At 36.8% G+C, this 22,933-nt stretch overlaps 2 protein-coding genes across 3 annotated transcripts in view; one reads left to right on the plus strand and one right to left on the minus strand.

Annotated features, from left to right (window-relative positions):
* fbxl17 (F-box and leucine-rich repeat protein 17) overlaps positions 1–11,745 on the minus strand; it is a 125,014-nt gene extending 113,269 nt beyond the window's left edge. Inside the window, exons 1-3 of the mRNA XM_056463222.1 lie at positions 11,650–11,745; positions 7,372–7,644; positions 1,957–2,399 (exon numbers count right to left, since the gene is read on the minus strand). Coding sequence (XP_056319197.1) covers positions 1,957–2,399; positions 7,372–7,624 — 696 coding nt within the window. The 5' untranslated portion in view covers positions 7,625–7,644; positions 11,650–11,745. The remainder of the gene's footprint in view (positions 1–1,956; positions 2,400–7,371; positions 7,645–11,649) is intronic.
* Positions 11,746–14,549: 2,804 nt separating this feature from the next.
* Positions 14,550–19,490, plus strand: prxl2c (peroxiredoxin like 2C). 2 transcript variants are annotated; one of them, XM_056464185.1, is made up of 6 exons: positions 14,550–14,747; positions 15,151–15,219; positions 15,322–15,375; positions 16,623–16,728; positions 17,233–17,367; positions 18,213–19,490. In XM_056464185.1, exons 1-6 carry the CDS (start codon positions 14,571–14,573, stop codon positions 18,338–18,340), a joined length of 669 nt encoding a protein of 222 aa, XP_056320160.1. In that variant the 5' UTR covers positions 14,550–14,570; the 3' UTR covers positions 18,341–19,490. The 2 variants fall into 2 exon arrangements, with proteins under 2 accessions (XP_056320160.1, XP_056320162.1); XM_056464187.1 differs by having other exon boundaries at positions 17,233–17,343.
* The last annotated feature ends 3,443 nt before the right edge of the window (positions 19,491–22,933 follow it).

Here is a 22,933-nt window from a genome sequence, read left to right on the forward strand (position 1 = left end):
TGAGTGTAAATGGTGCCTAAGTGTGTATTTTTCGCGAGCGGGTTTGCGACGGCTGCGGGCCGGAGGATCGGCGATGCCGGCTCTGCATTGTGTTGCCTATTGGGCATCGGCGATGGACAATGGCATCGTCTATCAGCCCAAGCCCTAATGGAGATGATACAATACTATATACAGCTGCACACTCCTTAAACTTAGCTGTGCAGTACTTACACAACGCTTTTCAAGTACTACAGTGTACGTTGCAGGAGTTAAAATTGGTTTTAAATTCAAAAAAGACTAAATAATATGATTTTTAGCCGTGGCCACACTAAGGTAAGAGACCAGACAATCACATCCTCGAATGGTGTACCAATAGAAACAGTTAGCTCTTATAAATATCTAGGTATCTGGATTTACGAGAGATTAGCCTTTGATATACACATTGACAAGATATTGAAAAAACTTAGGTTTCTATTACCGGTCAAAAAACTGTTTTCCAAAAGGCCTGTAGGAAATTAGTACGGAGTACAATCTTGTCTATAATTGATTATCTATATATGCATGCAGCCGCTACTCTACTTATAAAACTAGATTCAGTTTATCATGCAGCAATATGCTTTGTCCCAGGTGCAGACTCACAGACGTATCACTGTATTGTACGATTCCTCAGATTGGTTATCTTTATATCAAAAGGAGAAAATTTCATCTGTACTTATTTACTTTAAAGGCTCTCCTATCTTTCTAATTTGCTAACATTTCACCTAAATAACCACTGCACTAGATTTGGTCCCTGTATTCGGTTAACAGTGCCAAAGGTATTGTCAGAACTTGGCAAATGTGCTTTTTCCTCTCCTAGGGTTTGGAATAACCTGCAAAATCGGCTTAATCTTGACACAATTCCGACTCTGGGTACCTTTAAACATCTTCTGTATAACGTCTAAAAGGATACCCGTAATTGTTTTTTTTATGATCTGAACTCTTTTACCAATGGTGATTTTGTGATATTTTTTTCTGTGATACTTTGGTTTTATGTGCTGCCGTCTTGACCAGGTCTTACTGAAAGAAGAGATAGTACTGTCTCCATGTGATCTCCTGGCTATAAACAAATAAATTGAACAGTTTTCGTGACTGTGTATTGTCAAGATCATCGACTTGCTGAAATGTCCACCCTCCTGCTAATGTAGATGTTGGACTGAAGCAGCTGATATTCATTTACTCTGAGGAAGGGCAGAGGGTTGCTGAAGAACTACTGAGAGATTTCAGCTGCTGTCTGGGCTTTCACTGCCGAACTACACTTTCCTTTCTTCATGTGTTCAATATATTTTCCCTGCGTCGTTCCATTTTATTACACAAAACTTCATTTGTAAAGTAATTAGATTTTTTCTTCTTTGCAGATATGGATTACCAACATCCAGGGAAAATTAAAGTCAATGGCACCTTTAGAGATGACGACGATCGTGTTCAACGATTATTTTGCCGGCTGTATGTAATAGGACACTTACCTTTTTAATTCAAATTAAAGCAGCTAAATAAAATTAAGCATGAAAAGTCTTTGTTTATTATGTCTTATGTCTATTATGATGAGATACAGGGACACTGGAGTGTTTCAAAGCCACGTAGATCAGCTGATCCAGCAGCGTATCGCTCATATTTCAGCTCATTGACAGATCAGCTGATTGATGCAACTTCAAAACGCTCCAGTGTCCGTGTATCTATATTTGCACTCGATAACCAGCGGTGAAGAATAGTGAACTGATAACCTTCGCAGCCAATCACAGGCATTTCTGCTGAGCATGTGAACACAACGGCCAATCAGCTGTGTTTAACTACATGCTCAACAGCACTTAAATTTCTTTACTGATTGGTACTGATCTTGACACTTTTGACAACCCTAGTTTGGGGATTGTTTTAATCCTTGATTTTGTTGAACTAAAGACATATAATTGAACATGTAGAAGTCCACAGTGTGTGTCTAACCTTGAGCAGTATGGAGGAGGGCAGCTGGTTGATGTGGGACTGTGTGTCTGTATTTTCAGAGCTCTTTATCTCCTCTGAAGCCTCCGTTTGGCAGCAGCAGGAGGACGATGAGCAGGTCGTGGCACCGCCAGCATCGGAATGCCGTCCCGGAGCGGCTCCGTCCTCTTCTGAAGTCGAGGAAGACGATGATGATGATGATGAAGGCAGCGGGCAGATTGAGGGCAGCAGGCAGTGGCTGTCTGGAGCAGCGGCGTCCCCTCGCTCCTCTCCGTTCTCCATGGGACCCGGGAAGGCACAGCGGGGCTGCTTGCGGGGCGAACACCGCTGCAGATCAGCACACTTTCGCTTGCACACCATTTCCGAATATTCGCAGAAAAGCGCCGGCGGCCCGATCAGCTTAGTCGGCACAGCAGACAGCAGATTTCGACCCTGGCCCTCCCACACTGTAAAGAAAAAAAAAAGCAGGGTTCAATAAAATTCAGTTCAATTCAATACAATTCACGTTAACGTAATTGTTTTTCCAAATTCAAGGGCGCGTTCACGCCTGGTGTCCGTTCTTCATACACGGATTACTCAGTTAGCTGGATTTGGTTATTGACGATTTGACATGATCCAGGATCATTTCGTTCTTCAAAACTGATCCGAGAGTTGTTGTCATAGCAACAGGTCTGGTATCTCAAACCTGCTGGGGTGCAGGCTTATTTCATATACACAGGATTAGATCAGCTCATTTCAAGCAAAGGAGATACTGAAAGTATGTAGCGAATGCTGATATTTTCTTACAGTAGCAACCTATGGGTTATATACACTTGGGAATAGAGCTAAATAATTATTAAATAAATGATATATACACATTTGAAATTTATAATAATTAATAATATTTGATATTAAATGATTAATCATATTTGTGTTTACATACATATAAGTTTAAGATATATACATAAATAAAATTATCTATATAGCTGTATGTACTTTTAGTATGTACTTTTATATATCCAAAATAAAAGTACAAAAGCGGTGGTTCTCTCCAAGGGATTCAAAGAGAACATTTATTAATATTGACTTTTTAGACACAAACATGTACTATTTTAAGGTACCGACCCAGCTTAAGTAAAATTTCTGTAAGATAATAGACATGCACAATATTACAATATTCAACTGTTTTTTGTTTGTTTGCTTTATAAAAGAATAATAATTTATGCAGTCATGCATGTTTTGACAGCTAACATGATGGTGGTTTGATTCTTCGAAAAGTTGCAGAGACCCTTACCGATATCGAAATGCTTTTTGATGCAAAATTAATTTAAATACCTTACGCTGATTAAGAAACCTGAATAGGCCTAGGCTACTATAATAAAGAAAATCCGATCAGAAACGTAAAACTAAATAAATTGCCTAAACACTCTTGACACATTAAAGTGTAAAGCCTGCAGCTCATAACAGATTTGTTGCTGGTGGCCTTACACTTTCATGTGTCAAGAAAAATGTCATTGCGCATCACATTTAACAAACTGTTTACTACAAATTTAATGTAAATTTGCTTGCATGGAAAATTGATTGATATTATTCGGATGATGTCATTACGCTACTGTGCCGTCAGCCAATCGTTACATTGCTGATCATGATTTCGAGGATCGATAGATCTTTCCTTCACAAGAGATCTCAGATCAGTTCATTCACTCATTCTAATCTGATTCGTGAACTTGTTTGAAGAACCAAATTAGCAGAGATCAGTTATCAAGATGAAAATATCCAGGATCTGCCAAATCATCTTAGATCATTTAAGCGAGGTATGAAGAACGGACCCATGTAGACCGATTGTTTTGTTATGTAACACAGATTAAAACTGTCGCAGTGTTGCTTTGTGTTTGTCGGTGCAGTTCGCTTTCACATGGCAAAGTTTCCAAACAGACCAAAATAGTTAAAATAAGTCACGTGCGAGTGAACTCTCCTCACACTGGTCAGAGTCTGGTTTATTTTCCAGGATTCCGCTCAGCTGTAAATGTGATTATTTTAATTCATGACAATGAGAAATGAAACACTGAAAGTGAAAATGCGCGCTTTAGTTTTCCACTGACAGTCCCCAAATATAAATCAGAGGCAGATATTTCTTAAACAGAGCCTCATTTCACTTGTCAATAGTTGTAAAATATACATAAATATACAAAAATTAAGTGTTTCTTCGGTGCACCGTGATGCGGATGCGGAAAATTCAGTATATCCTTCAGTATCGGACACGAGCTCGTGTCTGCAGAGCGAGTTTTCTCCTCCGCGTCTATCATGGATCAGCTGTGATCACCGCTGCCATTTATCAGTTTCACTCATCGGTGAACAGCGCCAGAGTGTTAGAGCCAATCGCAGCCCTTTCTGTTGAGCCAATCAGAGGGGTGTAAGAACTCTCTCGACAAGGCTCAGAAAGCGAGCGGGATATTAGCATTTGCTATAGACGCTCATGTTGTTCTGTGCATGTACTTCAGTTTTTAAAGGTATAGTTCATATATCTGACTGCTTGTATTAATAGGACAAGTGTATTGCAAATAATATATAAATAAAAAGATATTTTAATAAAATTTATTTATATTTTAATTTTATTTATTTATTTATTTTTTTTCTGTTGAGCTGTGAAGTAAATCACAGATCGTCAATGCACCCAGATATCAAATTGAACTGAATCGATGACATAATCATAAGCGAACCGTGAGACCAGTGTAGGTTCACACCTCTAATCAATTACACAAAACGTTAATGATGTTATATACTGTATATTTTTAATAGTTCAGTTATGCCTTCACTTTCGTATTTGTCTTAAAATGCACTTTACTAGTAGGAATGATTTCTCTACTCATTCTCTCTCTTATAAGTGGTGTCAAAATTCATTGTTTTTTCAATGCACACACAAACAATTCGGTATCGGTTCATTAATAATCATAACCGGTTATTACATTCTGACGTCATTCATCTCATATGCGTTATATGGAGGTAGCTTACTATGGCGAGGGAGGCGAGCGTGAGTAATTAAAACACTCCAATTACTTAAAGAGCAGATATCTGTGCAGAATTCACTGCTTGTGAGTTTGCTGGACAGTCTTTCACTGACATGGAAGTACATCAGAACCCAGCTATGGGGAAATTAAAAGCTGTAAACTCCCTCTCTCTCTTTCTCTGTGGCCGATTTGATCTGCTGGCGTGTTCGTGAGCTAATGTTATCTCCCCTCTCGGGTGTTAGAACAATAACGCTACTCGTGGATCCAGACATGAGAGTGTCTGCAGAGCGACTTTTCTCCACCACGTCACCGTCTATGCAGGATCAGCTGATCACCGCGGCCGTATAACATCAGTGTCCACTATTTGCTGAATAGCGCCAGAGCAGCGCTGACCATTAGACCCAATCGCAGCCTTTTCTGTTGAGCGCTTGACCAATCATAGTCGTTTAAGAACTCGCTCAACAACATTTAAAAAGCAAGCAGGGATAATATTTACATTAGTTTATTTGTTATAAATACTCATGTTGTGCATTGAGTTTTGTTTGGTGCATTCAAAACAGTGTTTACTTTGAGCACGTCAAATTAAAGATAAAGTTCATATATCAGACTGCTTGTATTAAAGGACAAAATAATAAATAATATATATATATATATTTCTAAATTATACATTTCACCACAAGAATTATTGTGAAATTAAATATGAAAATGTTTATGGAAAGCATCATCAATGCACAGTGATGCACTGAGATATCGAACTGAACATGAGATACTGTAGGATCATGCCCCTACTTCTTATAGCTATATATATGGCTATTACATAAGCATACTACACTGTGATATAGCCTGGTTCATTAGTTTGTATTGCTTTCTCACTACAATCTTAGGCCTTATTTACACTAATACGTTTTAGTTTTAAAACACATACATTTTGCTTTCCATCCACACTACCCTGGAGTTTTCAAGCCCTGAAAATGGAGCGTTTTGGAAACGCTGAAGAGGGCGTTTTGGTTTTTAAACGATGCTGCTCGGTGTCAGTGTGGATGGGGGGGGAAACTGAGACATCTGAAAAAGGAGGTGGGGCTGCAGACATCTGATTGGGGCTTTTTCTCAATATTAAGTACACAGAGTTTAGTCTTGCATTCTTTCCTTGAGTTCAGAGTGCGCAAGTTTGATATGGAAAACAAACTCCAGAGGACTCGTCAGGTGAATCTTGAAAGGGAAATGTGTACTATATAAGCTTATTCACATCGCCACGTTGTTTCACTATCCTAACAATAAAATAAAGATATGATACAAGGAACTGCCTATTTTCATTTTGATATTAACAACTTAAAACACCAAAAATGTTGAGGCATCGTGTAGCTACACATTTATATGAGCGTCATCTTCACTGTTTGCATATTTATAACAAAACAGAGACGATAACATCACTACCTCCTTTAATTTCCTTCGAAAAAAAATGAAACATTCCCTCTCTTTTGCTGAATATCAGTTTTAATAATCAATAATGGGCATTATAAAAGTATAATGTACAATAAGTTTACAAAATGTAGTAAATAAAGCCAAGAGGTCAGTCAAATGTGTAGAATTAGTGTACATTAATATATAAACTTATCTTCACGCTCGGCCAAAAAATGTTACCTGAGAACAAGTAACGCATTCAAAAGACCAAAGAGTCATTAGACATGAATTAAATATCACATTTAACAACTATAGTGAGAGGAGATCCTTGATAAACTGTCTGACGTGCGCTGCTCTCACCTGGGGAGGTGTGCTCAAAGCATCCACTGACTAGCAGGAGCTCAGACATGCGCATACGCTGCAGCGCATGCCAGAGTGTGTGTGTGGTCACGTGATGTGCGTTTTCAGTGGTATAGTGTGGACGGAGACCGGTTCAGAAATGCTAGGTGAAACGCCGGTGTGGATGTGGATCGTTTTACTAAAACGTATTATTGTAAACAGGGCCTTTTACAGGCGATCTCAAACTGATTGTTTTGGCGCATATCTAATTGTGATTGCGGGTTTCACATATGACTAACAAACCAAGTTAAGGGAACAAATGCGCAAACAAACAAACGTCTAGATCTGGCATGGGCAAACTTGATCCTCGAGGGCCGGGGTCCCTGCAGAGTTTTGCTGCAACACTAATCAAACACACCTGAACACCCTAATTAGTGTCTTCAAGATCACTAGAAAGCTACAAGCAGGTGTGTTTGATTAGGATTGGAGCAAAACTATGCAGGACACCGGCCCTCCAGGATCGAGTTTGCCTATCCCTGGTCTAGATGTAAAAGCACCGTAAGTGGGTTGATCATAAAACAATCAAGTTGTCCCTCCCAAAAAAACTTAAGAATTGTGTCATTTCAACTCATTTTAAATAAGAAGCAACAAAAGTCATTATTATTATGATTATGAGTGATGGCCAGCTCACCCGGAGAGAGGAGGAACTTTGCGCACTCCTCTGGAGAGTTTAAGGTAACGTATCGCTCTGCGAGTTTGGACACGGCCGCCGCACAGCCACTCTCGAAGGGCCAATCGTCCTCGAGCGTCCCGCTGGAGCCGTGGACGATGAAGCACAGCATGCACGGCCCCTGAAGGAAGCAGTTCCTCCGCCTCTTCTTCTTGCGCAGCTTCCGTGTTTTCTTCTTCAGGCCGTAACCATTTTTGGAGAGAAAATGGCCCATATAGATGATTCACGGTGACTCTGGGAAATTTGAGAGCAACAACAAAAAATTTGAACATTCAAATCTTGTAATAAAATCAATCACTTTTGTAATGAAAGCAATCAAATCACATGCATGTTTCTTAACTCGTATGTATTGATCAAATTTGGTCTGCTTTGGTTATGTTGGGGGTTTGTTTTGTCCCATTGACTTCCATTATAATCCCATTTTTTGATGGCAAAAACAGTAAAAATGACAATTTGTCCCTCTTCCCAACAGGGAAAACCAGCAACAATCAGGAATGCATGATTGCATGCTGTCATGGCTTTGCTATCAATAAATGTCAATTATAATGGAAGTCAATGGGGCAAAAACAGCCACCAACATCACCAAAGGGGAGTCAATGTGCACAGAGTGTATTGAATTTCAAAGCATTTTCCCAAAATATGTGTCAAAATTAAATTTGACATTAAAAATCATTTCATTTGCTGAAACAAAAAGAGAGTTGTGGCCAAATTAAGACTCCAAATCACTATAGAGTGGATGAAAACGACCCAACAGCACACAAGGGTTAAAATTCTGGCTTTAAATGTGCATTGATGAATATGTGTCAAACACATTAACCCAGCTTGCAATGCATTCAAGTTTTACACTTTATAAACTCGTGCAACACCAAGGTCATTGGAAATGCATCATGTCAAGCTCTACAGTTTGAGCTAAATGAGGTAATTTTGTAAGACTGTATGGTTATTATTAATAAATTTTAACATTTAGAATTATTTTACGTATTCGAACATTCTGCTAATGTTATAACGTGACACATTAAAGGAGGTGTTTCGCACAATGGGTCAAGTTTTTTAACTAAATCACACAATGGAGAGATTTTGGGGCAGGACTATGTGTTAGAGAAACTTATCTGCAACCATTTCTTGAGAGAAAATGGCCCATATAAATGATTCACAGTGAAATTTGTGAAATTTGATCAACCAGGGCTGCACGATATTGGAAAAATCTGATATTGCGATATTTTATTTTTCTGCGATAAATATTGCGATATAAATACAGTTTCACAAGATAGTTGATGAGTACTATATGATGCTTTTCTGGGGAGTCACACAGTATTCACGTACAGAAATTGAATAATCATAATGCAAACCTTGCTTATTTTTTTTAATTTGTCTCATTTCTCATTCAACTATCTCACTGGTCAACTATAATCCAGACTTAACATTGCATATCTTTGCGATGTGACTATTGCGGATGCGTACATTGTGATATCAATGCTGAAATGATATATTGTGCAGCCCTACTTGCTACTTCATCCCCTTTTGTCATATATAATCAGTGCTTACTGACAGGGGCGTAGCAACCGGGGGGGACAGGGGGGATCCGTCCCCTCACTTTTAGAGACAGACCATTTAGAAACAGGTGATTAATAGTTATATGACCATATGATCTCATACAGCCGTCCCCCTCACTTTTAAAATGTCCGCTACGCCCCTGCTTACTGACGTGACGAACATTTCACATCACAATAAATCATCTCATACCTTTATAACAATAACATATACAGTTGAAGGCAGAATTATTCACCCTCCTGTGATATTTCTTTTTTAAATATTTCCCAAATAATGTTGAACAGATTCAGGAATTGTTCACAGTATTTTCCATAATATTCTTTCTTCTGAAGAAAGTCTTATTTCGGCTTAGTTTTTTAATATATTTTAAGGTCAACAATATTAGCCCTGTTAAGCTATAAAAACAATGCAAAGTGATATCTTTGGTTTGTAATCACAAGGATAATAATCTATCCGTACTATTTTTACCACTAGTATTCCCACAGTACTTTCTGCATGGGTAAAGAGTCTACAGGACAGCTTTATATTTCTCAAATATGTGATTAATGTTTGTGCTGCTGTAATAAACATTGAGAATCAACAAGAGCTAATATTTCTGTACTATTATTACCACACTGCTTTCTGCATGCAACTTTAAATATATATCAAATGTTTGATTACAGTCAGCGCCAATAGCCTAGTGGTTAAGTGCACCGACATTAAGCACCATGGTGCTCACGGTGACCTGAGTTCGATTCCCGGCTCGACGTCCTTTGCCGACCCTTCCCCTCTCTCTGCTCCCAATACTTTCCTGTCTGTAACCTCCACTTTCTTATTCAAATTAAAGCTGAAAAACCCCTAAAATTATTATTATTATAAAGAAATGTGTGATTAAAGCATGTGCTGCTGTAATAAACAATAAGAACCAACAAGAGCTAATCTGCCCATTCCATTATTGCCTCTACCACAGTACTTTCTGCATGGGTAAAGAGTCTGCAGCTTAAGTTACTTGATAATGCATAAATGTTAAAATCATTACTACAGGCGTTTCACAACACAAAGCTGAAATTATAACACACAAATGCAACATCATGAGGATAAAGAAATATAAATATACAATCTGTCGGTCTGTTGATGTGTTGTGTGCATAACAAGTGATATCTTTGGTTTGTAATGATTACGATGACAATCTATCCCTACTATTATTGCCACTAGTGTACCACAGTATAGTCTAACAGTACTTTCTGAATAAGTAAAGAGTCTACAGAACAACTCCATCTATATTAAACATATATCAAATGTGTGTTTACAGTCAGCGCCAATAGCCTAGTGGTTAAGTGTACTGACATATAGCACCATGGTGCTCACAGCAACCAGAGTTCCATTCCCGGCTCGAGGTCCTTTGCTGACCCTTCCCGTCTCTACTACCAGAACTTTCCTCTCTGTAACCTCCACTATCCTATCCAAATTAAAGCTGAAAAACCCCTAAAAATAATTATTATTACAAAAACGTGTGATATTAGCGTGTGCTGCTGTAATAAGTATTAAGAATCAACAAGGGCTAATCTACCCATTCCATTATTGCCTCTACCACAGTACTTTCTGCATGGGTAAAGAGTCTACAGGACAGCTTTATATTTCTCAAATGTCAATAAAGCACGTGCTGCTGTAATAATCATTGAGAGTCAACTAGAGCTAATATATCTTTACTATTATTGCCACTAGTGTACCACAGTACTTTCTGCATGAGTAAAGAGTCTTAAATAGAGTATAAAAATCTCTGATTAAAGACAGACTCAATAGCCTAGTGGTTAAGTGTGCCAACATTTAGCACCATGGTGCTCACAGCGACCCAAGTTCGATTCCCAGCTCAACGACCCTTAACCTCTCTCTACTCCCAATACTTTCCTGGCTTTAATCTCCACTATCCTATCCAAACTAAAGCTGAAAAACCCCTAAAAATCATTATAAAAAAATAAATGATACAAGCGTGTGCTGCTGTAATAAACATTAGAATCAACAAGAGCTATCCATCCCATTATTGCCTCCACCACAGTACTTTCTGCATGGGTAAAGAGTCTGCAGAGTAAGTTGATTATGCATAAATGTTAAAGTCATTACTACAGGCGTTTCAAAACTCAAAGCTAAAATTATAACAGACAAATGCAACAGCATGAGGATAAAGAAATATACATTTACAATCTGTATGTCTAATAATGTTTTATGCACACAACACCAAGTGATATATATGGTTTGTAATGATTACAATGGCTATCTATCTCTACTATTATTGCCACTAGTGTACCACAGTAGTCTAACAGTACTTTCTGCATGTGTAAGAAGTCTGCAGGACAGATTTATACATCTCAATTATGTTATTAAAGCGTGATCTGCTGATTGAGAATGAACTAACGTCAGAGCTAATACAAGTACTATTATTGCCACTGGTGTACCACAGTACTTTCTCCATGTGCATAAAGAGTCTACAAGACAACAGGGCTGCTTTATAAATCTCTCAAATGCGTGATTAAAGCGTGTGCTGCTGTAATAAACACTGAGAATCAACAAGGGCTACTGCTGTCACTGTTGACGAAGCGGACTGTTGTTGTGTTTCATTGAGTGATAGTAGCGGGCGACGCCATTAAAACTCCGTCCTAAGAAGATAAGCAGGACTCGGTAAGTGTGTTATTAACCCCCGGCGGTGCTCACCAGCTCACGCGGCCCTCAGCAGCTCCGTCCCGGGCTCTCATAATCCGCACGACACGCTAACAGGAGCGAACGAACCGCGGTGTCAACCTGCTACTATTTTTCAAAACACTTCCGGATTTCAAATAACAGAGGAAATCCCGCCTACCGCTCTCCGTTAAAGCGGGCTGTCATTGGCTAGAGCGGCTGTCTGTATGGAGCGGATGGCCAATCATAAGCGCTTTTAAGTGAACTATTTAAATATAACTAAACATGCTTGATTTGTTTTTGTTTTCTTTTTTAATTAATATTTGAATGAGCATAATAGCATGCAACAATAGTAAGACACATCTTAATACACTTCCAAGTCTAAATAGCAGCAAGAAAAATAAATAAATAATAACAGAATAAAGAATCTGCATTTATGAATGAAGTAGTTGGGCAACACCCACACCACAATATTCATTCCTACATTTTCTTTTCGGCTTAGTTTCTTTATTAATCTGGGGTCACCACAGTGCAGCTTGACAAGCCTAGCCAGGCTGGGAGCCCAGCCAAAACTAGCTATGTCCAGTTTAAACCAGGCTGGTCAAGCTGGTTTTAGCTGGTTTTAGCTGGTCATTTTCCAGCCTGACCAGCTAAGACCAGGCTGGAAATGGCTGGAAACCAGTATGGAAGTGGCCAAAACCCTTCTAAAACCAGGCTGGTCAACCAGCTAAAACCAGCCAACCAGCTTATGCTGGTTTAAGCTGTTTTTTTCAGTAGGGCTCCCCGTGTTGGCGTGGGTTTCTTCTGAGTAGAAATAAACTAGGCCGTACTGTAGTGTTTGTGAGAATAAGTGTGTATGGGTGTTTCCCAATGGGTTGCAGCTGGAAGGGTATCCACTGTGTAAAACATATGCTGGATAAGTTGCCGGTTCATTCCGCTGTGGCGACCCCTGATTAATAAAGGGACTAAGCCGGGGGAAAAATGAATGAATGAATGAATGATTTGCCCTTTCTATAAAACAAAACTTCTACAAATACGTTTTACTACAGAATGGTCTGGAACATTGTTTTGTTTTGCTTTGTTTTGTTTTGTTAACCAGGAAAGCTTTCTAAAGTTTAGTTTAGATTTATTTAACCTTTTTAAAGGTAAGATGTTCCTCTAACCTCTACACTTTACTCTGACCTTAATAATTATCTCCACACAAATCATAATTGTCTTTATTTAATGTTTAATAAGTTTAATAATCAGAGCACTATCATACAGACAATTAAAGTCATTTGTTCATTGAAGTGTAAGATTTATAGATTCACGGTTATTTGAAGTTTCCTCAGACTAAGACCAAATGACCTCAACACCGTCAAAAAACGTAAAATAGACTAACCAGACTAAAATATTGTGGTAAGTTATCATTCAATTGTACAGCAAAAAATCCCATCGTTTCTGTTTAACATAGTAATAACAGGCCTGTCAAATCAATCCGAAATCAAATGTATTATATTATATATAGTATTCATTAAAATGTCAAGAAGAAGTTGTAATTCAGTCAGTCAAAGAAATGAAATGATCGTTATTTTTTAAATAATCAGGCGCGCATTTTTCAGTGGAAGCAAGAAAGAGCGGGAGCAGACAAAAGCGCGGTTAAAAAAAAACTAACAAAACAAGTTTATGATTTTTGAATCACTAATATTTAATAAAGAGATCAATAAACAGTTGCTAGTCAGGATTATTTTGGAAGAATGTTGGAAAATGTTATCCATGGAATCCCCTTCCATAATATTTCGTAGTAGATTTATTTAACTTTTTTTAAAGGTAAGATGTTCCTCTAACCTCTACACTTTACTCTGACCTGAATAATTATCTCCACACAAATCATAATTGTCTTTATTTAATGTTTAATAAGTTTAATAATCAGAGCACTATCATACAGACAATTAAAGTCCTTTGTCCATTGAAGTTTAAGATTTATAGATTCAAGGTTATTTGATGTTTCCTCAGGCTAAGACAAAATGACCTCAACACCGTCAAAAAACGTAAAATAACTTCTCAGACTAAAATATTGTGGTAAGTTATCATACAATTGAAAAGCAAAAACTATCCTTTCTTCTTTCGTCCATTCTGTTTACCATAATAATAACAGGCCTGTCAATTCAACCCGAAATCAAATGTATTATATTATATACAGTATTCATTAAAAGGTCAAGAAGAAGTTGTAATTCAGTCCGTCAATGAAATGAAATGATCGTTATTTTTTAAATAATCAGGCGCGCATTTTTCAGTGGAAGCAAGAAAGAGCGGGAGCAGACAAAAGCGCGGTTAAAAAAAACCCAACAAAACAAGTTTGATTTTTGAAACACTAATATTTAATAAAGAGATCAATAAACAGTTGCTAGTCAGGATTATTTTTGAAGAATGTTGGAAAATGTTAGCCATTGAATATGAGTCCCCTTCCATAATATTTCGTACATGTCAATTTTGTTTTTGTCTTCACAGAAAATAAGGTTTTGGATCACTTAAGGATGGCTTCAAATCTTAACTCAAACATAAAGTTGAAATGTTATTATTATTCATAAATCATTTTTGACAGGCTTCAGTTTTATAAAAGTTATCAGCTGTTATAAAGTTTTTTAATAACAAATCATAAAGCGTCTAGTTAAGTGAGATGTTTCATATAATTAATCACGAAACAGTTGTTTAAAAAGTCATAAAGATTAAAGGGTAATAAATTATCAGGGCCAATAAGAATCATATTATTAATGACCAATATACCGTCAAAATCGTGAATCAAATCAGCTGAATCAATTCAAAGAATCACTAATTACTTTCATTCTTGAATCTCGCTGTTCCGCTACAGAAGCTTCATTTCTGGATTGGTTTCTGTGATCCACAGGAATGGGCGTGACGGAGCACAAACTTCCTAAAATATCCAAGTAACTGGAAACTGAACTGAAGGAGCCGCAATGGCTGCCGTTCACCCGATCACTCGACAGATCAGCAGCTCGGTTCAGAGCAAACAAGCTTCACACGACATCTGCCTCTCTGAGCTCAAAAACTACTTCATAATCGATCGACATGGCGATAAGAAATCCTTCAGCAGTTTGTTTGAACACAACAAAGCAGTCATCGTTTTCGTGAGGGTGAGAGACTCTTGTGTTGTTTGTTTATGTTGGACATGTGTGCGGATGTCATCCTGAGAGAGACCACATGAAAAACATACTAAAGTAATTTATTTTGAATATAGGCTAGTGCTTTTGAACCATGCTTGTAAAACATATTGTGCTACTTATAAAATAGTATTTACAACATTTTGTTAAATAATAATTGATGATTTTTATCAATTAAATATGGATCATTTTGACTCTTACAATGTATTATTCCTACAAATACACCTGTCACAAGTTACAAACAAGCTCTTTTAACTTCTATTTTTGTTTGTTTGTTTGTTAATAGGGATTAGTTTTATTAATATTCCCCAAACTATACTTTTAAAGATTGCAGATTTCTTTCACACAAAAAAAGTGTTTCTCTCCTGTTTTCCAGCACTTCTTATGTTACACATGTAAGGAATATGTGGAAGATTTGGGTAAAATACCTCAGCATGTGTTGCAGGTGAGGAGATGATGATGCTGAAAAATGTTGCATGCAAATAACTGAGATTCTGCTTCTATATTGTGAACATAATAAATATTGTCTCTCCTTCTGCAAATGTAGGACTCGAATGTCAGATTGGTAGTGATAGGACAGTCTTCACACTCTCATATACAGGTAGGATGTTTATTAATATAATATACATTGACTGTTTGAAAAATATGAGGAAAAACTGGAGATTATTAGCTTTGTGCATCATCAATACCATGTAGTTTTAACTTGATCAGTGAAAGGTTGTTGTAAAAAGCCTATATTTAGAAGAAAAAAAAAGTATTTTACTTATTTTTACCAATATTTTTATTTAATTTTGACCAATTTGGGCCAAAAAATATGTCAATAACTCTTTTTGGAGGCTGATAGCCAATGTACAAGCTGATAAATGTATATAATATACATAGTATAAAGTTTTTAATAATATATGTATTAAAATTATATTATTTTCATTCATTCATTCATTCATTTTCTTTTCGGTTTAGTCCCTTTATTAATCAGGGGTCGCCACAGCGGAATGAACCACAAACCTATCCAGCATAAGTTATTACACAGTGAATGCCCTTCCAGCTGCAACCCAGCACTGGGAAACACCCATACACTCTTGCATTCACACACATGCTCTACGGCCAACTTAGCTTATTCAGTTCACCTATACCACATGTCTTTGGACTGTGGGGGAAACCGGAGCCGAGGCTCGAACCAGCAACCTTCTTGCTGTGAGGCGACAGCAAAATTATATTATTTTTAGTCATATGAAAAGATTAATTGCATGTATATATTTGATTTTGTTTATTTATATTATGAATTAAATATTTATCTAATACAAATTATATATATTATATATTAAGAGAATATCTTGTGTATAATTTGTATTAGATAAATATTTAATAAATTATTATACATTTTATTTAAGTATAGCTACACGATATTTATACACAGTAAATAAAAACATTTATTTTGGTTGCGATTATTCATTTGACAGCACTAATTATAGTATATTATAAATGTATAAAATTCAATATTAATATATATAATAGTGTTTCCCAACCCTGTTCCTGAAGGCACACCAACAGTCCACATTTTCAACCTCTCCCTAATCAAACACACCTGAATCATCTTATCATAACATCAGAAGAGACTCCAACACCTGAAGTTAATGGGTCAGAAAAGGGAGACATCCAAAATATGTACTGTTGGTGTGCCTCCAGGAACAGGGTTGGGAAACACTGGTATAATATATCTTGCATCCATCTTATTTTTAATAAATTGACATTAAAAACAATTGAGCTTTCAGATGTTGTTTGAGTGATGCTGTTTTAATATTTACTCCTCAAGATTGTCTCCTATCCTGTAGTTTCTGTGTGTTGTAGGATTTCTGCTCTCTGACAGGATTTCCTCATGAAATATATGTAGATCCTGAAAGACAAATCTACAAAAGGCTTGGATTGAGAAGAGGAGAGACGTACATGGAGACACGTAAGGAGCGCTTTGATTTTCTTCATAGTTTTCAAGTATCTTACATTTTGCTGCTTGCAACCAATAGATCTCATTTGAAGCTGCATCAAAGACGAGCCATTTTAACATTTGCATTCATTTAAATATGCAAACACCAAATCAAATTAAAGGGATAGTTCACCTAAAAATAAAAAGTACTCACTATATACTCACACTCATTTGGTTCTGACTATTTATGAGTTTTTCTACTGTTGAACACAAATTAAGATATTTTGAAGAATGTTGGAAATCGGTAGCTGTTGACATCCATGGTAGAAACTAAAAAACTATACAAGTCAATGGTTGTTTTTTCCAACTTTCTCCAGTAATCATATGCTAGGGGTTCCAATTATTATTATTTAGTTTTTAAAAATTTTATCCAGAATAATTCACACAATCAGTGATCATTCATCTTGAGCTGAGTTAGGGTTACAGTTAAAAGACTTGTGCACATATTGGCTTAATTTGATGTGTGTTTCATTGTAGCATCCGTCAGTCCTCATGTGAAGTCCAACATGGTTTCTGGGAGTCTGAAAAGTGTGTGGCGTGCAATGACTAGCCCTGTGTTTGATTTCCAAGGAGACCCGCAGCAGCAAGGTGGAGCTCTTATTGTAGGCCCAGGTCATTTTTATTATTATTATTATTATTATTATTATTATTATTTAATTCTAATAGTTTAATAGAATTTGTTTGACTTTTGGAAATCACCAAGCCACCCCGTCATTGTCCCATGACTAAGCCCACATGGAATCTGCGCGTGCAGAACTCCGCAGACTTTTAGCCCATCATTAATTCTGTTTATTTACATGAGTGAATGTGTGTAAATCTATATTTATTCAGGCTTTAAATTAATTATAGTAATATTATTGACTAATATGAAAATGTTCATCTGATTTATGTACAGTGCAGTTTGTATTGTCTTTTAGTAGAGATATTTTATGAGAGACTTGCTTTGTTTACCAAATAAAGTGAACCTAATTGGATATGCATTTTAAACATTAAATAAAAGTTAAAAAGATATTATTTTTTAGTTCAAATATTAAGGTTTTAGTTATGATACTCCCAAAATCATTCCACAGAAATCAGCAGATGTTTACCAAAATAGCAAAAAACATCTGCATATTCCGTCTGGCCCTACCCATGACCCACACTGTGGGAACCACTGATATAGCCCACAACACGTGCGCTCTCACCTTTATTTTATTATTTTTGATTTTGGGAGGAGTCAAATTTACATATGTGGCTTCAGCAAGCATATGCAAATAGACCTGTCAGTTTCATCTGGAAAGCACCGCCTGAAGTGGTCTGAGTGATCAGATCTTGAATGCATTTCTGAGGGCATTTACACCAGTGCATATCATGATTGGATAACTGTTTCGTCAGAAATAAATGCATGAAGTGATCAGGTGTAAAGAGCCCCTATATGTATGTTGACATTATCTAAACTTGATATGTTTATTTCATAGGTCCCGATGTTCATTTTGCCCATTTTGACATGAACCGGTTGGACCACATGCCTATCAACTGGCTGCTTCAGTTAGCAGGTCTTCCAGCGCTGGACTTCAGTGATTCCCCTGAAATCATTGATATCTGAACTGAAGCGGTTATAAGGCAGTGCTGCTCTTTGTTTGAACTCTATAATTGCAGTGGGGGAAATAAGTATTAAACAGATTGTCATGTTTTCTTCTGGGAATAATATTGAGTTTCTCAAAGACGTCAACAGAGTGTCTAAATCTTGATGCTTCTGTGGGTCTCGTCTATCAAATCTGAGCTTTATTTTGTATTTTCTATTGGATTGGAGTCAGGTGATTGGCTGGGCTATTATATAGCTTGATTTTCTTTCTCTGAAAGCATCTGAGAAAGCATCTCTTTGGCTGTGTTTTGGATCATTGTCTTGCTGAAATGGTTTGATCTTCATCCTCCTGCTAATGTAGATGTTAGACTGAAGCAGCTGATATTCATTTACACTGAGGAAGGGCAGAGGGTTGCTGAAGAACTACTGAGAGATTTCAGCTGCTGTCTGGGCTTTCACTGCCGAACTACACCTTCCTTTCTTCATGTGTTCAACACTTTTACATCATTTTAATTTATTATGCATACAACTTCTTTGTTTTCTTTGCATATACTGATGTTTTTGGTTGTTACCAACATCAAGTCAACGGCACCTTTATGTGAAAAATGGTGATGTGTTCAATACTTTGTTCCCCCACTGTGTGTGTATATATATATATATATATGTATATGTATAGAGAGAATATGTACCATTATTATTTACCATTTTATCCTACTCTCATCCTGTTTAGGTATTTTCCCGAATTTTTTATCTTTCTATGAAAAGTGGAAGTAACCTCAACACAGCTGATCTCAAATGTGATATAATTGCAAGAGCTGAGTTACGCTTTCGCTTGAAAATCATCTTAAAATTAATATCAAAGTGGCCGCATTCCCTTCCTTTCCATTAAAGCCATGCATTGTTGCCCATAATGCAGTTAACAACATTATATAACCATAAACACAAAATACGAAAACTGTTCATTAACACTATACTCTATATAGACTATATCAATGTGGTGATGTCATATGTCCATTAACATTTCCTGCTTGTTGTTAAACTGTTTTCTAACTGTAACGAGGCAATTCAATCATAACTTTATGTTAAAACCGCTATCATAACAGTATTCATCAATATGTGGACATTTTTGGATTCTTGGAAGCTATGGAAATTAAAAATGTAAAACCGGAAATACATTAGAACCATTGTTTACATCCCTCAAAATGGTCTATATTGTCGCCTGTTATCAAACTAAAATTCCCGTATTTTTACATGCCGAAACAGATATGCATTATACAGAATGAGAGATATACAGTGCATAGGAAAGTATTGATAGCGCTTCACCGTTTACACATTTTTTTTTTATGTTACAGCCTTATTCCAAAATGTATTCAATTCGTGTATTTCCTCAACATTCTACACACAATCCCCCATAATGACGTTGTGGTAAAAGAGTTTTTAAAATTGTTGCAGATTTATTTCACACTTTGTTGCTGCACCTTTGGCAGCGATTACAGCCTCAAGTCTTTTTGAATATGATGCCACAAGCTTGGCACACCTGTCTTTGGGAATTTTTGTCCACTCCTTTTTGCAGGACCCTTCAAACTCTCAGGTTGGATGGGAAGCGACGGTGTACAGCCATTTTCAGATCTCTCCAGAGATGTTCAATAGGATTTATGTCTGGGCTCTGGCTGGGCCACTCAAGGACATTCACCGAGTTGCTGTGAAGCCACTCCATTGATATTTTGGCTGTGTGCTTTAAGTCATTGTCCTGCTAGAAGATGAACCGTCGCCCCAGTCTGAGGTCAAGAGCTCTCTGAGGCAGGTCTTCATTCAGGATGTCTCTGTACATCGCTGCATTCATCTTTCCCTCTATCCTGACTAGTCTTCCAGTTCCTGCTGCTGAAAAACATCCCCACAGCATGATGCTGCCACCACCACGCTTCACTGTAGGGATGGTATTAGCCTGGTGATGAGCGCTGCCTGCTTTTCTCCAAAACGTAACGCCTGGCGTTCACTCCAAAGAGTTCAGTTTGAGTCTCATCAGAGCAGAGAGTTCAGTTTCTGATGGTCTGAGAGTCCTTCAGATGCCTTTCGGCAAATTCCAGGCAGGGAGTGTCTTCTGTCTGGCCACTCTACCATACAGGCCTGATTGGTGGATTGCTGCACAGATGGTTGTCCTTCTGTAAGGTTCTCCTCTCTCCACAGAAGAACGCTGGAGCTCAGACAGAGTGACTATCGGGTTATTGATCACCTCTCTGACTAAGGCCCTTCTCCTCCGATCACTCAGCTTAGATAGCCGTCCAGCTCTAGGAAGAGTCCTGGTGGTTTAAACATCTTCCACTTATGGAAGTGCTGTGCTCATTGGAACTTTCAGAGCAGCAGAAATGTTTCTGTAACCTTCCCCAGCCTTGTGCCTCCAGACAATCCTGTCTCGGAGGTCTACAGACAATTCCTTTGTCTTCATGCTTGGTTTGAGCTTTGACATGCACTGTCAACCCTGGGACCTTATATAGACAGGTGTATCCCTTTTCAGGGAAACATCTCAAGAATGATCAGTGGAAACAGAATGGACCTGAGCTCAATTTAGAGCTTCACGCCAAAGGCTGAGAATACTGATGTACAGGTGATTTTACAGCTTTTTATTTGTAATAAATCTACAACAATTTCAAAAACTCTTTTTCCACATTGTCATTGACAATGGGGGATTGTGTGTAGATTGTTGAGGAAATACAGGAATTTCATCCATTTTGGAATAAGACTGTAACATAAACATGTGGAAAAAGTGAAGCGCTCTCAATACTTTCCGGATGCACTAATTCTTCTCCAACCGTGTTCGTCTGACAGAAAAAAGTCATATACGCAGAGTTTAGGTATAGGGTGAGCAATATATGGGGTTGTTTTCATTTTTGGGTAAACTATTCCTTTAATGTTGGATACACTTTCATTAATAAGGGTAAAAGGGATGTTCCTGGGGTGGTGCCTTTTCTAAACACACACACTTGTATACTAAAGTTCTATATTGGTAGCAACATTTTAATATTATTGTAGCTACATATTAATATCTAAAAGTATTATAGTATTATCTACAGTGTATAGTGTATCTACTTGTGTACTTTTATTGTGTAGAAACTAAACTCATTCCTGCTGGAGACCCTGGAATTTATAGCTGTGCTAAATTACAGCCATGATTTGGGTTTTATATGATGTCTTATGTGAACAGGCTTTATATGAAGTCAATGTTTGCATTGCATACACTTCAAAGTTTTTCCAGAAATTAATACCCCAGTAATTTTCTAGATTAATGCAAATATATTTATTTATAAAAACTGAAAGAGCTGTGGAGACAGACATGATCACATTACTTCAGTCATTTAATAGACAAATTTTTGCATAACAATACAATGATGTACAGTAAATTCCACCAATCAGGGTGGACAAATGGTTATTAGCCCCGCCCACTCCCTTTATTCATAAATAGTGTAATTGAGTCTTTTGGGGAGTCTTTCTTTGCAATAAGCTTTAATATATATACATATATATATATATATATATATATATATATATATATATATAGATAGATAGATAGATAGATAGATAGATATCTCTCTCTCTCTCTCTCTATATATATATATATATATCAGAATCAGAAAGAGCTTAATTGCCAGGTATGTCTCTCTCTCTCTCTCTCTCTCTCTCTCTCTCTCTATATATATATATATATTAAAAAAAAAATATATATATATAAATATATATATATATATATATTTAAATATATAAATATTTATATATAAAATATACACAGTACACACATTATATTGTCAAAACAAACTTTTAATTTGAATAAAATTTAATAAATTTTGTAATTTATTTTTGCCCAGAACTTAAATTTAATATATATTTAGTTTTTAAATACATTTCTGTGTTTTTTAATTAGATATTAATATTGTTCATTATAAATGCTTTATAGGATTGTAGTTATTTCCCTCATTAAAGCGGTTTACCGTCTTGTATATTTGTCTTTTTGTAAGATTTTTTCAAGTTCAAGTTTAGTTATTTCACAAAGTAACTTGTCAAGTATTATGTATTAGGAATTATATGTTTCATGTCAATGTACAAACTAATTGATTATTTAATTTGTAATTTTTACTGTAGATTATCAGTTGGCAGCATTAATCCTTTAGATATAGATAACGTTTCTGGCTTTTATATGGAGTTCAGTAGAGTAAACAACAGCTTATAGTGTGTGTACATAAATGCACTTGCATTTACTATGTTCTAAGAGCTGAGGGGCTTATTTTGAGTCTCTCAGACATATCAACAAACACACTATAGTCCACAGATGTCAAAGCCAGTTCCTGGAGGGCCACAGATCTGCACAGTTTAGTTCCAAACCTGCTTCACCACACTTACCTGTAGATTTCAAACAAGCCTAAAGGACTCAATTAGTTTGCACAATTTTAACCCTATTAAACACACCTGATCAGAGCTGCAGCCCTCCAAGAACTGGCTTTAACACCAGTGCTATAGTCCATATAACTCCATTCAGAAACTAAGCCTTTTTTTTGCACTGCAACTGATAATTAACAGTAAAAATGACAAATTGTACCTCTTCCCAACAGGGAAAACCAGCAA

Source organism: Danio aesculapii, chromosome 8, assembly GCF_903798145.1.
Source record: "Danio aesculapii chromosome 8, fDanAes4.1, whole genome shotgun sequence".
NCBI lineage: Eukaryota > Metazoa > Chordata > Actinopteri > Cypriniformes > Danionidae > Danio > Danio aesculapii.

What these genes read in the sequence shown, in the direction of transcription:
- prxl2c (XM_056464185.1), top strand. Translation starts at nt 14,571, where the DNA reads ATGGCTGCCGTTCACCCGATCACTCGACAGATCAGCAGCTCGGTTCAG. An exon ending in CTTCACACTCTCATATACAG is followed by an intron (nt 15,376 to 16,622) that starts GTAGGATGTTTA and finishes TGTGTGTTGTAG; the next exon opens with GATTTCTGCTCTCTGACAGG. An exon ending in AGCTCTTATTGTAGGCCCAG is followed by an intron (nt 17,368 to 18,212) that starts GTCATTTTTATT and finishes TTTATTTCATAG; the next exon opens with GTCCCGATGTTCATTTTGCC.